This window comes from Microtus ochrogaster, linkage group LG10 (genome assembly GCF_000317375.1).
Source record: "Microtus ochrogaster isolate Prairie Vole_2 linkage group LG10, MicOch1.0, whole genome shotgun sequence".
NCBI classification, from domain to species: domain Eukaryota; kingdom Metazoa; phylum Chordata; class Mammalia; order Rodentia; family Cricetidae; genus Microtus; species Microtus ochrogaster.
The window spans coordinates 4,064,832-4,078,610 of record NC_022035.1 but is presented as its reverse complement, the minus strand read 5'-3'; the positions used below and the strand labels follow the sequence as shown (position 1 = coordinate 4,078,610).

Below are 13,779 nucleotides of genomic sequence, written 5' to 3'. Positions count from 1 at the left end.
GTGCCAAGAAAAGGGGTCAAGCTCCGGGGACCCAAAGCAGTTATTTCTGACCTAGCGAACGGTTCTTCTAACCTTGGACTGAAACATTGCCACTGGAGAGTCAGAGCAGCCTGATAAACTAATTCTGTCCCAATGGGCGCCTGTGCTGTTCTTCAGCAGATGCTACCCCTAGAAATGTCAACAGGTTAAAAGCGAGACAAGGCACCTTTGTTTCAAGATATTATTAATCTCAAAGGAGTCCTTTGTTATTGTGTGCAGTTTAACCTTAACAAAGAGAGCTACCACTGAGATTGCATGTTTAATTATCATATGTTAGAAAGGTAGGAAATGGGTGCCCTTCAAAGAACTATTGAGAAGAAGAGATTCAATTTGTATTTAAAGGGACATAAGAGTTTCCTTAGAAAATTGTACCCTCAAAGCTGATCAAGTGTAGTATTCTTCCTCGTCAAAAAGAAACCCAGAGGCTTTCCAAGCATCAGCTAAAATCTCAGCCTAGTAAATTCCACAGTACAGGTTTGTTATTTCTCCACTTGGCGCTGATGTTCAGTGAACTGCAAATTCATTTAAGGCTGTTGTAAAGTCACAGTATTTACTTTTAATCAGTGTATTCTCTCTATCAAAGGGACTGCTAATAGCATACTGCCATGTTTATGAGGTCAAGTTGAAAAAGACTTTCTTTTGAATGCTGGAAGGAGTCTTCAGGTGTATGACCATGTGTGCGTATGTTCTATGTGTGTTTTTGTATATGCATGTGTGTGTATGTGTGTATACGCCTGTATACATGTGTGTATGTGTGGTCTGAAACTCTTTATTTGAGAGGCTAATCTTGAACCCTTCAGTCCCCTGCACCACTATCTACAGTCCTCTGAAAGAGGTTTTTTTACTTAAATATTCAAGGTCTACTGATCTATTTGAACTTAACATATCGACTTGATGTAGAATTTGTAAAGAAATCAGTTTTGCATCACGGTTTCTTAGATATGAAGACAAACCTTTATATCACACATGAATTTGTAGTCACTATTTGTACCAGCTCAAAAGTACTTGTTAAAGAACATTTTTTTTTTTAGGGGGTATCAGCATTCATGTTTAATCCCAGCATTTGAGAGCAGAGGAAGAAGGACCTAAATCATGACCCAGCCTATGAATGCTCAGCCTAGCTTAGGCTCCTTTCTTGCTGGCTCTTATAACGTAACCTGTTTCTCTTCCTCTACGTTTTGCCATGGGGATTTTCACCATTCTCTCTGTATGCCATAGTCTGTGTCTGATGACTAGCGGCTGCCTGGCTGGCCCTGGGAGTCTCTTTCTCCGCTGTTCACTCCTCTCTTCTCTCTTGAGCCTTGATTTCTCTTCCCCCTCTTCTCTCTGCCTGCCAGCCCACCTAATCCTTTCTTTGCCTAGTTTTTGACTGTTCAGCTTTTTAGTAGACCAATCAGGTGCCTTGGGCATGCAAGGTGAAATTGCAACATGTCTTCTCATAACTAAACACATCCACAGCATAAACAAATGTAACACACCTTTACACACTTAAATATTCCACAACAAGCCTGGTCTACACAGCAAACTCCAGGACAGTCAGAACTAGATAAAGCAGTGGTTCTCAACCTGTGGGTCTCCGACCCTCTGCGTGGCTAAATGACCTTTCACGGGCGTCACATATCAGATATCCTACATATCAGATATTTATATTACAATGTATAACAGTAGTAAAATTGTTGTTGTGAAATAACAATGAAAATAATTTTCTGGTTGGGGATCACCACAACATGAGGAATTGCATTAAGGGATTGCAACATGAGGAAGGTTGAGAGCACTGACAGAGAGACCCTGTCTCAACAAACGGAAAAATAACACAAACCAAAAAACAATTTTAATTCACAGAGATCTGTTTGTCTTTGTCTCATGCCTGACTAAACATTTATTATTTGTGTGTGTGTGTGTGTGTGTGTGTGTGTGTGTGTGTGCCACAGTGCTTGTGTAGAAGTTAGAATTCCCCCTCCCACTGTTTGAGTGCTGGGGAACTCAGGTTGTCAGCCCCTCTCACCGTTTGAGTGCTGGGGAACTCAGGTTGTCAGCCATGGCTTGGCAGTAGATTTCTTTATACCCTGAGCCATCTTGTCAGCCCTCACGTGCTTTTAAATGGGAAATCTCCCCCCTCAACTCCCTAGGCAGATCATAAATAAGAGAAATATCTAATTTTAGAACAACATTGCAATGTTTAAACAAAACCTGGAAAAAACCTTTTAACTCCAAAGGAAACTTCATACCTAATAAAATATCACAGTAGTTAGGCAGCCTCTTGCCCTTTATTAGCAGGATAGCTTGGATAACCCAGCTATTCTGAGTCATCCCCGGGTACAACACCATAAGGGAAAGATGTGGGAATGCGGATGCCTCTCTTCCAATGGTCCCAGCGCAAACATCCCCAGAGTGCGGCTGTTTTGACCCTCTAAGAGATAGACTGCCATTCTAGGGAATGAAAAAATGAATTTCTCTCCATGGCTACCAGAGCTCTCTCAATACTTTAGGAAGTAGACTTTAAGGTGTACCATTTAGTTTCTATGTTCTTTGTTTTAAGGATGAGATCTTAGGAATGGGGTGTAGGTCAGAGCCAGATGACTTCTGTAACAATGCAAGACTTGTGTTTCATACCTAGACCTTACATACATACATACATACACGATCCAGCAAACTCCATAAAACAAAAAGACTACACTCCCTGCAAAAAAACAAAACAAAACCCACAGTGAATAAAAGACAATTGTAAGATGCGCCTATACTATTCTAAGTCATAGTGAAATCCAAACAGAAATTCAAGTCCTTTCCTAAAAGCGATACATCAAAAACTAAATACAAGAAGTCAAATTGAATTATATATGTTTAGAATCCACCCGGTGGTATTCACTTAGCTGGGGAACCAAAGAGGGAAGTCATACATACTAGCAAGGTCAAAGTTGTCTACAACTAGACCACAACCACGTTCGTCAGCTCTGTATATCCAGCGGAAGTTTTCACCTGCCTGTAGGGAGAGCATAAAGAATCCACGTTATACATTTAATCAGTGTGTGTGTGTGTGTGTGTGTGTGTGTGTGTGTGTGTGTGTGTGTCCGCGTGTCCTTCCAACTATTCCTATCTGCATAACAGTCTCATTATTTCGCCAAGTATTTATGCATCCACGTCTACGTATAAGACACTCTGTTAGAGCATTGGAGACTACAATTAAGAAGGCGGAGATCTACTGCTGCGGGAGCGATGGGATACTGTACTCAACTGATGATGATTCTTTAAAATATCTCAAGTACGGAGGCTTCTAACTGGTCGGGTAGCTAACCTGATGTAACCGGTGAAGCATCGGGCTCGACCTCTGAGGTTAGCCTGCATACAAGGTCACAGCACCTAACAGAACAGAAGCACACAGAACGTCTCCCAGCTCTGGTCCCCAGGGTGCCTCTTCACCGTGACCTCAGCCCCGCCTCGCGTCACACGTCAGCATGCGGGCCACTCCCCCGCGCACTGGTTGGGTCCCAGCTACATGATGAAACTTCCCGCACGCGTTACAGGAGCCGGCGGTTACAAGGTAAGAAGCAGTCCTTGCGGCTCCGGCTGTGGCTGCGCCGCCTCCGCTCCCCCCTCCTCTCGCCCTGGCCGCTAGCGCGCAGGTAAGCGGGACCCAGATGCTCGGCGCGGTGCGCGGTGCGCTCTGCACGCCCGGTAGGCGGGAGGATGTTGTTCTGTCCGCTCTTGCACGCGTGTGCTAAACACACGGGCCCCCGCGCGGGACAGATGCTGCGCTGCAGCGGGTGCCAGGGCGGGGCTGGCGCGGCGCGATTGTTGCGCACCTGGGACTGAGCAGGCCAGGACTGCTCTCACAAGAGCCAAGTGCCTCGTGGAGGCTGGGCCGCTCCAGACAGGACACAACGGTGGCCTTAGTCGGGACATCATAAATGTTATTATGTTTCGATGTATGACGTCTGAGCCTGAAAAACTTCGGCAATCCGAGGGCCTTGCCTGGGACCAGCTGGAAGCCTGCAGCAGCCACGGTTGGGCGCCCCAGCCTCCTTCTGGGGCCTGGTTGTCGCAGGATCGAGGCTCTCCCTAACTCTAGAGCCAGGGTCTCTAGGGTTGACTGTCTAGATCCGGCTCACTGAGCTCCCACTCACCTTGCTGCCTGTCTCCCTCCCCCACTCCAGCTCCATCCGTGCAAGACCGGCCGAGGAGCCATCTGTTTAAGGAGACTGGCGGTCAAGTGCAGAAAAAGGCAAAGGGATTAGCTTGCTTTTTCCTAATAATGGGTAGCTATTCACAGGCCTGGTTTCAGATTAATGTAACTTTTAAATACAAGGACAGGCTTTATTTTTCTTGGCCCGTGGGGCTTACAGTTCTTAACAGTTAACTCTTATCGCTGATTGATGCCAGTACTGTAATATTAATTAGAAGTAAGACTTGCATGTCCACAAGTTAATTATTGAAATCTTCAAATAAGGAGATCTGTTGAAGTTTAGGTAGATTTTAAATGTTCAGTGCACGGAAGAGGCGCTGTCCAGCCATGGAGCCTCATGACAGGCGCTTGCATGCGCTGACCTCTAAATACTGGCTAGTCTGAACTGAGATGCGTTATTAACTTTGAAATACATCAGATTTTAATGATTTTGAAAACTGAACTCTTGATGTTTTAGTTGTGGGCCTTGACCTTTAACGTCTGAATTATCCCTCCAGCCTGGTTTTAGTGATTTAGGGAAGACAGTGTAAAATAGAATTAATTTTGATTATTTTGTATTGATTATTTTGTTTGAGGTATGTCGTGTTAAGGTACGTTTAAAATTCATTTCAGTGCTTTCTTTTGCCTTTTTAATGGGGTTTATTAGTGTATTAAAATTGCACACACGGCTCATGTGGACAGTCACAGGGACAGAAGACAGTGAGAAAAGTGGGGCACAAGGAGTGCCTTTCTCTGCATGGAAGACTGATTCCAGTTACAAAAAAAAATGCTTGAACTTCCTTATTCCTGCTGAAGGGAGGTATTTTAAACTTCTCCTTCCACTTATAAGTGTCGTAACAGACAACGCATTAAAGAGCCTTTGGGATGATCCTGATCATCACAGTTGATTTTCAAAGCCCACTGTAAGCCCGCTTTTTTTTTCTTTTTTTTCCTTTAATTATTTTTGTTGTTGTACGAGACAGGGTTTCTCTGTATAGCTTTGGAGCCTGTCCTGGAATTCTCTCAGTAAACCAGGCTGGCCTTGAACTCAAAGAGATCCACCTGCCTCTGCCTCCCAAGTGCTGGGATTAAAGACGCATGCTACCACCTTCCCCCCTTTTACTGAAAATCAATTCTTTTCTCATACACTATAATTGGGATACAGTTTCCCCTCCTATTCCCAGTTCCTCCTCACCTCCTCTTCCATCTAGATCCACTCCCTTCCTGTCTCTCATTAGAGAAGAACAGGTTTCTAAGAGATAACAAAAAAATAATGAAATAAAATATTATTATATAACAAAAACCGTCATATTGACGTTGGCCAACACGAGCCGACAGGAAAATAAGAGTTCCAAGAGAAGGCTCACGAATCAGAGGTCCACTCGTTTACACGTTAGGAGTCCCGTGAAAGCAGTGAACTGAGAGCTGAAATTGGTATGGACGGCCTGGTGCAGACCTGCGTGAAAGCAGTGAACTGAGAGCTGTAATTGGTATGGACGGCCTGGTGCAGACCTGCGTAGGCTCTGCGCTGCTGCTTCCACTTGCACGTTGTCCTCAAGTTGCTTTGCTTGATTCCATGGTTTTTTGTTTTGTTTTGTTTTGTTTTTTTTTTATCTTTTGAGCTGATTTTGCTCAGTACTTCAAAGCTTAGATAGACTGAATATTTTTGAAGGGCTGTTCAGAGTGGCTGAGGTGAGCATGTGTAGTGTAGGGTGTTTGTTCCAGATTATGTTGCCATTTGTTGCATATCTGCATTCTGTGTAGATACGGTATTATTTCCTAGCTGGAGATTCTTTATTAAACTATTTTGAGCTAGTGATATTCAAATGATATACTTGCTTCCTGACCTGCAGGGATCTAAGTTGCCCATTCCCTAATCTTGCTTCATCTCTATGTATCCCAACTATTTTGCTCACTAACCAATGCAGCTTTGTGGTAAATATTTGAGAATATTTTTTGTCATTGAGGACGTTCTGTTATTCAACTTTTCTGTTGTTGAAACCAGACCTCCTGTAGCACAGGATGGCCCTGAACTCCTGACCCCCAAGTGCTAGGATGATGTACCACAACACCTAGACATAGCAAATACTTTGTATCCTCAGCTTAAAATGGTTGTTGGGATATCTGATATCAGGCTATTTTCTTATTCTTCATCACAATTAGATAAGTCACTTTGATGTTAGGTTAGAAGTCGTCCATGCTTGAGATGTATTAACTACACATGTTATTAGAAAGTGCAGATAAAGCAAGGGTATTTCATTGTAGAGGCTTGGGAAGAGGCTGTCCTAACGTGGAGAACCTCCCGCATCTTGGGTTATTTTTTGAGTTTCTCAACTGGAAAATGCTGAGGTTGGGATCCCTCCTAACTCAGAGCCAGCCACGTCTGCCATTGATCCTGGGAACCATCCTGGGCTTCAGAGACACAATGTGACCTGGGTGTTGTTGGGTGTAACTTCCCACCAAATCTAAGGTGGGAGAGATGTGGGCTTTGGCTGGCTGCTAAGTTTATGTATCTGGCTGAATATAAAGATCACCTGTATTTTTTAATATCTCTAAGCACACTAAGTCAATCTTATCTGCTGGCCAACCTAAAGGAAATTTGCTGTAGATAAAGACGGTTTATGTCCAGTTTTTGGAGAGAGTGGTGTAGGTTTCTGGAATCAAGACTTGATCACTTAATGAGAACCCCTGCTTTTTCTCCAGAGCGCCTGCAGCTCATCCGCAGCATGTGTGGCATTTGGGCTCTCTTCGGCAGTGATGACTGCCTCTCCGTGCAGTGCCTGAGCGCGATGAAGATTGCGCACCGGGGGCCAGATGCCTTTCGTTTTGAGAATGTCAATGGGTACACCAACTGCTGCTTTGGATTTCACCGGCTGGCCGTGGTTGATCCTCTGTTTGGAATGCAGCCCTTACGGGTGAGGAAGTACCCTTATCTGTGGCTCTGTTACAACGGCGAAATCTACAACCACAAAGCGGTAAGCAGAGTGAAGCTGGGGGTTGCCTGGCTATAATTAAACCTCGGACGTAGAGCTCATGCTGTTGTCATTTTGTGTCGTGCTTCTTGCTTTGTTAACCTTTCTGTGTTCTTCCCTCATTTTCCCTAATCATGTAGGTATATAAAACACTGACACAGGAAGGCAAAATGACTTAGGTTCTTAAAAACATAGAAATGGGGATGCCAATTCAGGTTTTACTATTTATTAGGGCTGTGTTATGTTCCGCCGTTAGGGACAGAGGTCCAGCAGTAAAAGGATGGTTGGGTCTGTACCGCAGTGGAGCTTCCTCTGTTGGGAGACAGTCCCTGTGCGTGCTGTGAGCTTTCTGAACGAGCACGGGGAGCGTGAAGCAGACGGGAGAGCTGTTCACAGGAAGCCTGGATCGGGACAGTTGCAACATTTAAACTGAGACCTAATTGGCAGAGGACACTGGGCACAGCTGGGAAGAGTGTTGCACACGGGAGGGGACGGCATGCGGACACTCCTGGAGTGGGAAGCAGTCTGGGATAGAGTGAATGGGTACGGGAAAGGAGGGGCCGGAAAGACAATCTGGCACTCCTAAGAAGCGGGGCGGGAGAATCATTTCAAAGGCAACAGCAACCAATAACTTAAGGGAGGGATAGAATCGAAGAGCTGGGAGGTGATGTTATTTGTAGTGTTATGTAACGCGGCCACTAAGATGTTTGCGGTGAAGTCTGTTAAGGTAAGACTTGGCAGTATTAAAACGGAAACAGCTGTCTACACTGATGCCTTGGGGCGGGAGTGGGTGAGGGGTTAGAAATGTTGATCCCAGAAGCCAGACGTGATGTGAACCTCTCAATCCAGGATTATTTGACTAGTTTCTCATAAGGAAAAAAAAATTAAATTTGAATTACAAGCTTTCACAAATATAATCCCTTGCTATATTTGCAAGCGCATTAACCCCTTCCCCAACCTTGAATTGCTTCAGAGAAATGTGTGTGGAAACAGATAATTGTTACTCTCTGCCTGATTTTTCGGGCCTACGCATTCTTTTTGGGCTGAATTATTCTAGTACGATACATCATAATGCTTTTTCTCTAGACTGTGTAACCATTTGTTTCTTAAGAATCAGAACCTTCTCCTAGCTAACATGAAGAGCAAACTTAAGACTCCGTAACATCTAATATCCAATTCATGTTTAAGGTTCCTCAAGTGTCCCTGGACTACATTTAGCAATGTTTATTTTTATTTTAATTTTGCTTTCCTTAATACTTTGTGTGTGTGTGTGTGTATGTGTGTGTGTGTTGTATGTGTGTGTGTGTTGTATGTGTGTGTGTGTTGTGTGTGTGTGTGTTGTATGTGTGTGTATGTGTGTGTTGTATGTGTGTGTGTATGTGTGTGTGTTGTGTGTGTATGTGTGTGTTGTGTGTGTATGTGTGTGTGTGTTGTGTGTGTGTGTTGCGCATGTACACTCCTGTGCACACATGTTTTAGGGCAGATTTCCATCAAGGTTTAGGCATTTAGTTATGATGTTTCTTGGTAAAATTTGAAATTTCTGTGCCTGTTCTTCACAGGTAAGGTTTCTATCCTAGCTGTTGGTTGATCTCATTCCTGAACAAGAGTTTTTGTTTGCCAGTTTGCTTGCTTGTAGGAACACTTTCAAAGAAGGGTTCTTAGCTGCACCGTTAGTCAATTAGCAAACATAAAATCCTGCTGTAAACAAAGTAAATACTTGATGGATCACTGTCAAGCGGGAAGGAGTGAGGCGGGAGGGATTCAGGTATCATTACATTAAGTCAGGCCAGTCTGAAGTGAGACTAGGTTTGTTTGAGCCTAGGAAACCTATCTTGGTTTATTTTTGAGATAACATTGCTGCTTGTTAATTTTGTTAAGAAATTAAAAGTATATTTCTTAAAAAGGTGTTCTTTTAAAATTAGGTTATGTTCTAAGTTGTATTTGCAAGGACTTTCTGATGTTTTTTTTTTTTTATCAGACATCTAACGAGACTGCTAGAAACTTGTCTAAGTTTAATCTTACATATTTTCAGAAATACAGCATCAACGTTCTGTCTTCACCTCCTGCTTTGATAACATGAAATAGGATCTGCTGGTCTAGGAAACAACACCGATAGACCAGGGGCCTTCAAGGAGCCCCATTCCTGTGATTCTAGGGAGGTGGCAGCATGTGGCTGCTGTATAGGAGTTAGAATTAGTACTTGGGATGTGATAGTCAAGCGACTACTCCTTTTCGAATAAATTACCATCGGAGAAGAGACTGGAAGTGATACTAATCCTTTGCAAATGCCTTAGGGTGTTTCCACCCAGAGAGGTAGGTTTTCAAGAGCTAGGACTTCCTTGGTAGTCCCTGAGCTGGGAAGAGCGGCCGGATGGTAGTGTTGTAGAGGCGGCAGCAAAAGCCTGTACTTTGACAGCTCTGTGCTTGCTTTACTCAAAGGACCACGTGTTAGGGCTGGAGAGCCCCGAGGCATATTTTCAGGCCATGCGCATGCATTCCATTGTCCTCTCTGAAAACCGTGCAAGTCGGGAGTGGGGATGTGAGGCCTTCGTTGCAGCATTGCTGGGGTGCTAGTGTAGCCGTCTCAGAATTTGGACGCAGCTCAAGCCTTTTCACTTTGCCTTCCTGTGGGTGTATGAACTGATGATAAAGCCCACGGTCGTGTGTCTGTCCCTGAGAAGTGGCATTAATGTCCCCACTGTCCAGGAAGATCTGGATGTTGTTCACCCCTGGGGACCAGCAGCTTGGGTTTGGACTGTCACTGTAATGGAGTCATTCATTTGGCAGCAAAGAGTGGCAACAAGGAGTAGCAACTAGTTTGCCCTTTTCCTGTATATCTTCAAGGTAAAAGGCAGTAAATCACCTGCAGATTATTGTTTGGAGGCTAGGGTCCTGGAAGCGAAGGACGACCGTGTGGTGTAACCACAGTGCGACCATGGTGCCCTTGGACCCCTTCCCGTGGTATCCTGTTAAAAGAACGCAATCTTTATTGTCCTGGGTTCAGCTTTTGTGCTGAGACAAGGCAGATGTTGATAATGCCACGGTTTCCTTTTAATCATGAAAGCACATGGACCGAATATAGAACACAGAAATTCCAGATCGGGATTATCAGTGGGTGCATAGGATGCTAACATTTTATTTGCTCCGCTTCCTAAGCTGCAAGAGCGTTTTGAATTTGAGTATCAGACCAATGTGGATGGTGAGGTTATCCTGCATCTCTACGACAAAGGAGGAATCGAGCAAACCATCTCCATGCTGGACGGGGTGTTTGCCTTCATCCTGCTAGACACTGCCAACAAGAAAGTGTTTCTGGGCAGAGACACCTATGGAGTCAGGCCCTTGTTTAAAGCCATGACTGAAGATGGATTTCTGGCTGTGTGTTCAGAAGCTAAAGGTAATCATGGCGTTTTATTATTCTGGGTTTCTGTTTCTTCCTGGATCATATTGAAAATTCTATAGGTGTCAATGAAAAACTTTACAAATAATGTCGATGGATACTCAGTGTGAAAAGGATTTGAAATCCTGACCACCTGTCTCCTACTCTTTCTTTCTTTCTCTCTCTCTTCTTCCTTCCTTCCTTCCTTCCTTCCTTCCTTCCTTCCTTCCTTCCTTCCTTCCTTCCTTCCTTTCTTCCTTCTGTTATGCCCAAATCCACGGGCTCCCCACAAAAGCCAACAAAGGAGACCAAGTCCCATATGTAAAAGCAAAGAGCCTTTATTTTAATCAAGTTTGCAAACTCAGTCTTTCCGTTTGTCCAAGGTATTGGAATATCCGGAGAGCCTCGATTTTAGAATTAAAATCTAATTAAAATTAGAATTGGGTTTTATAGTAGTAAAGGTGGGGGTTGAGGAGTTTCTGAGGTTCAGGACCTCTGATTGGCTGACATCTGTCTAGGGATGTTCTGGTGAATGTGCACTGGCAAGTGATCGGTTCTACAGTGGTTGGAATGTCAGGCATTTCCTTTGAATGGTCTGTTCCTGGGTGGAGGTTGGGTAATCTCAGCTTGTGGTTCCTCCAGCAGCCAGGCATTGTCTCAGGGTAAACTACTGAGACTCAGGCCTCTTATTAAGTTTATCAATGGCCAAGTTGTACTCTAACCCTAACCCTAACCCTAACCCTAACCCTAACCCTAACCCTAACCCTAACTTCCTTTGGGTGACCTGTCCATATTTAGTTTATTATGGCTGCTTCCCACCCTTCCTTCCTTCCTCCCTCCCTTTCTTTCTTTTTTTTTTTTTTTTGTGTTTGTGTGCGTGCTCGCTCATGCGTGTGCACATGGAGAAGCCAGACATGACGATGTCTTCTTCTACCACTCTTCACCTTAATGTTTTTGGGGTTTGTTGTTGCCGTTCTTGTTTGCTTGTTTTGTCTCACTGTGTAACCCCGACTGTTCTGGAACTCACTATGTAGACCACGATGGCCTAGAACTCATAGATCCACCTGCCTCTGCCCCCTGAGTATTGGGATTAAAGGTGTACACCACCATGCCTGGCTCCATCTTAATTTTTGAGGCAGAGTCCTTGACTATACTCAGAGCTCACTGATGTCACTGATTTAGCCAGCCTGGCTAGTCACTGGGCTCCAGGACCTCACCTGTCTGCCCCGTCCTGCCCTCCCTGCACTGGAGTTAGAGTTACAGAATACTACTATCAGACTTTGTGTGGCTACTGCAGATCTGAACTCGGATCCCCATGCTTGCTTGGTAGGCACTTTATGGACTGGATATTTCTGCAGCCCCTGACTCTTCTGGCCACCAGGAGGTGAGCAAGTTTCTTCTGCATGCAGAGTAGTTAGTTCTGCCATGGTTTCCAGATAGAGTCAAGTGATCATGGACTTGGTCACCGTGACCCAAATACTTAAACTAAAATAAATATTCCTTTTAAAATATTTTATCTTGGGGTATTCTTATACAATAGATACGTTGCCAACACACATAGCATTTTCTGGCAGCAAATTTGGTAAGCATCGTTTGTCTCCACTAGATAGCAAGTTTTCTATAATGTGTCCTTGCCATTTCTTGGATCCTTTGCCACTTAGCTTTCAGATTTTGATCTGTGAAAGGATCCTAAGCACACTCATTATAGTTCGTTCTATCAGCAAGCAGCACAGGGCATTGTACATCAGTTACCTAGAGTCCTGCTAGAGAAACCTAGCAAAGAGAATACAAAGCTTCTGAGTTCGAGGCCAGCCTGGTCTCCAAGAGCTAGTTCCAGGTCAGCTGGGACGTTGAACAGTTGGACTCTTGGCCCTAATGGTCCCTTGTTAGGGCACTGTAATCTCACCAGCAGTTAGCTCTCTGAAGTTTGTTTTCTGCACTGTCAGCTTTGTCCTTTCCAGACTGTCTCATTTACCCTTCAATTGCTGTGGTAAGAGGGAGGCCATGACCAAGGCAAGAGCTCCTTTGGGGTCATGGATTCAGAGGGTTAGAGTGCCATCAATGACGCATGGCATGCAGGCAGGCAGGCAGTGGCTAAAGGCTCACATCTTGATCCATAAACATGGCAGAGAGAGCTAACTGGAAAGAATGTGGGCTTTTGAAACCTCAAAGCCCACCTCTGGTGACATGCCTCTAACAAGACCACACCTCCCAATCCTTCCCAAACATGAGCCTCTAGGGGCCGTCTCTTTTGAACCAGCATACTGACTGAATGGTCTCACCTGGAGTGCTGTATCTCTTTGCCAGCTTCTAAAAGCTCTCAGCACAGTTCTCTGTGGAAGACTCACTGGTGCCTGCATCCTCTGCGGAGTGGGCGCTGTTTGAGCTGTGCCGGCTGATGAAAACACCGCTTCCGCTGGTCTCTAAATTCTGTGTACACAGACCGGGCTAAGAAACTCATAGTGAATCATAACCAAGTTTCTGTGTGGAGTGGGTGTTAACTATTTACAGCGAAACACTGGCTTTTGTGTCCGATCATGGTGTCCGGGTAGCAGCTGCCTGTGCATGAGAACTGGATGAAGACACGTGTTATGTGTGGCTTTGTCACATACATTATATGACAGCTACTAAGATAGAGGTGCTGGCTTCCGAGCCCCTGAGGTTCACTTTGCTTGTTAAAGGTGTGGGAACCATGGGTCTTTTCTTCAAAATGTCTCAGTGACGCTTGATGAGATACCCACGACGTTAACATTTTGATTTCTCTAGTTTCTCAGATTTATGTCCCTTCTTGTTTGCTTCTGGTAGGAAATAGACTTTCCCTTTAAAAGGTTTCATTCGAAGATTTTTATAGGCATCTGAAAAATAGGTTTTCTTGATTAGAAATTTCAGGTAGGGAAAGGAGGTAGAAGCTGAAGACGAAATGAAGGTAGCAGAGCCATTCAGTGTGGATAGGATCATCTCAGAAAATGTTACTGCAACAACTTTGAAAGCATGGGTTAAGAAGTCAAGTCTGGAATATCTTTATCACACGCCATACTCAGAAATTACCCCGAGATGGATTCAGTCACTTTCCTCTTGCACCGAATAATTACAAGTCTATGCAGGCTGTGTTGTGTCTCCGCGCCACTCTGGCCGCTTCAGGAGACAGATGGGTGATGGGTGATAGGGCTGGGGTAATTATTTCCTCTCCCACTCACTGTTTTGTTTGTCTAGTGGATATATATATATATATA

The 13,779-nt window shown here is 44.4% G+C and overlaps 1 protein-coding gene across 2 annotated transcripts in view; it reads left to right on the top strand.

Moving 5' to 3' along the window:
* The first annotated feature begins 3,521 nt into the window (after positions 1–3,521).
* The window catches only part of Asns (asparagine synthetase (glutamine-hydrolyzing)), an 18,668-nt gene continuing 8,410 nt past the window's right edge, over positions 3,522–13,779 (top strand). The window contains exons 1-3 of one of the 2 annotated variants that reach the window (XM_005363711.2): positions 3,522–3,577; positions 6,902–7,173; positions 10,327–10,564. In XM_005363711.2, the coding sequence (XP_005363768.1) occupies positions 6,925–7,173; positions 10,327–10,564 (487 nt within the window). In that variant the 5' untranslated portion in view covers positions 3,522–3,577; positions 6,902–6,924. The other variant, XM_005363710.3, reaches the window with a different exon arrangement.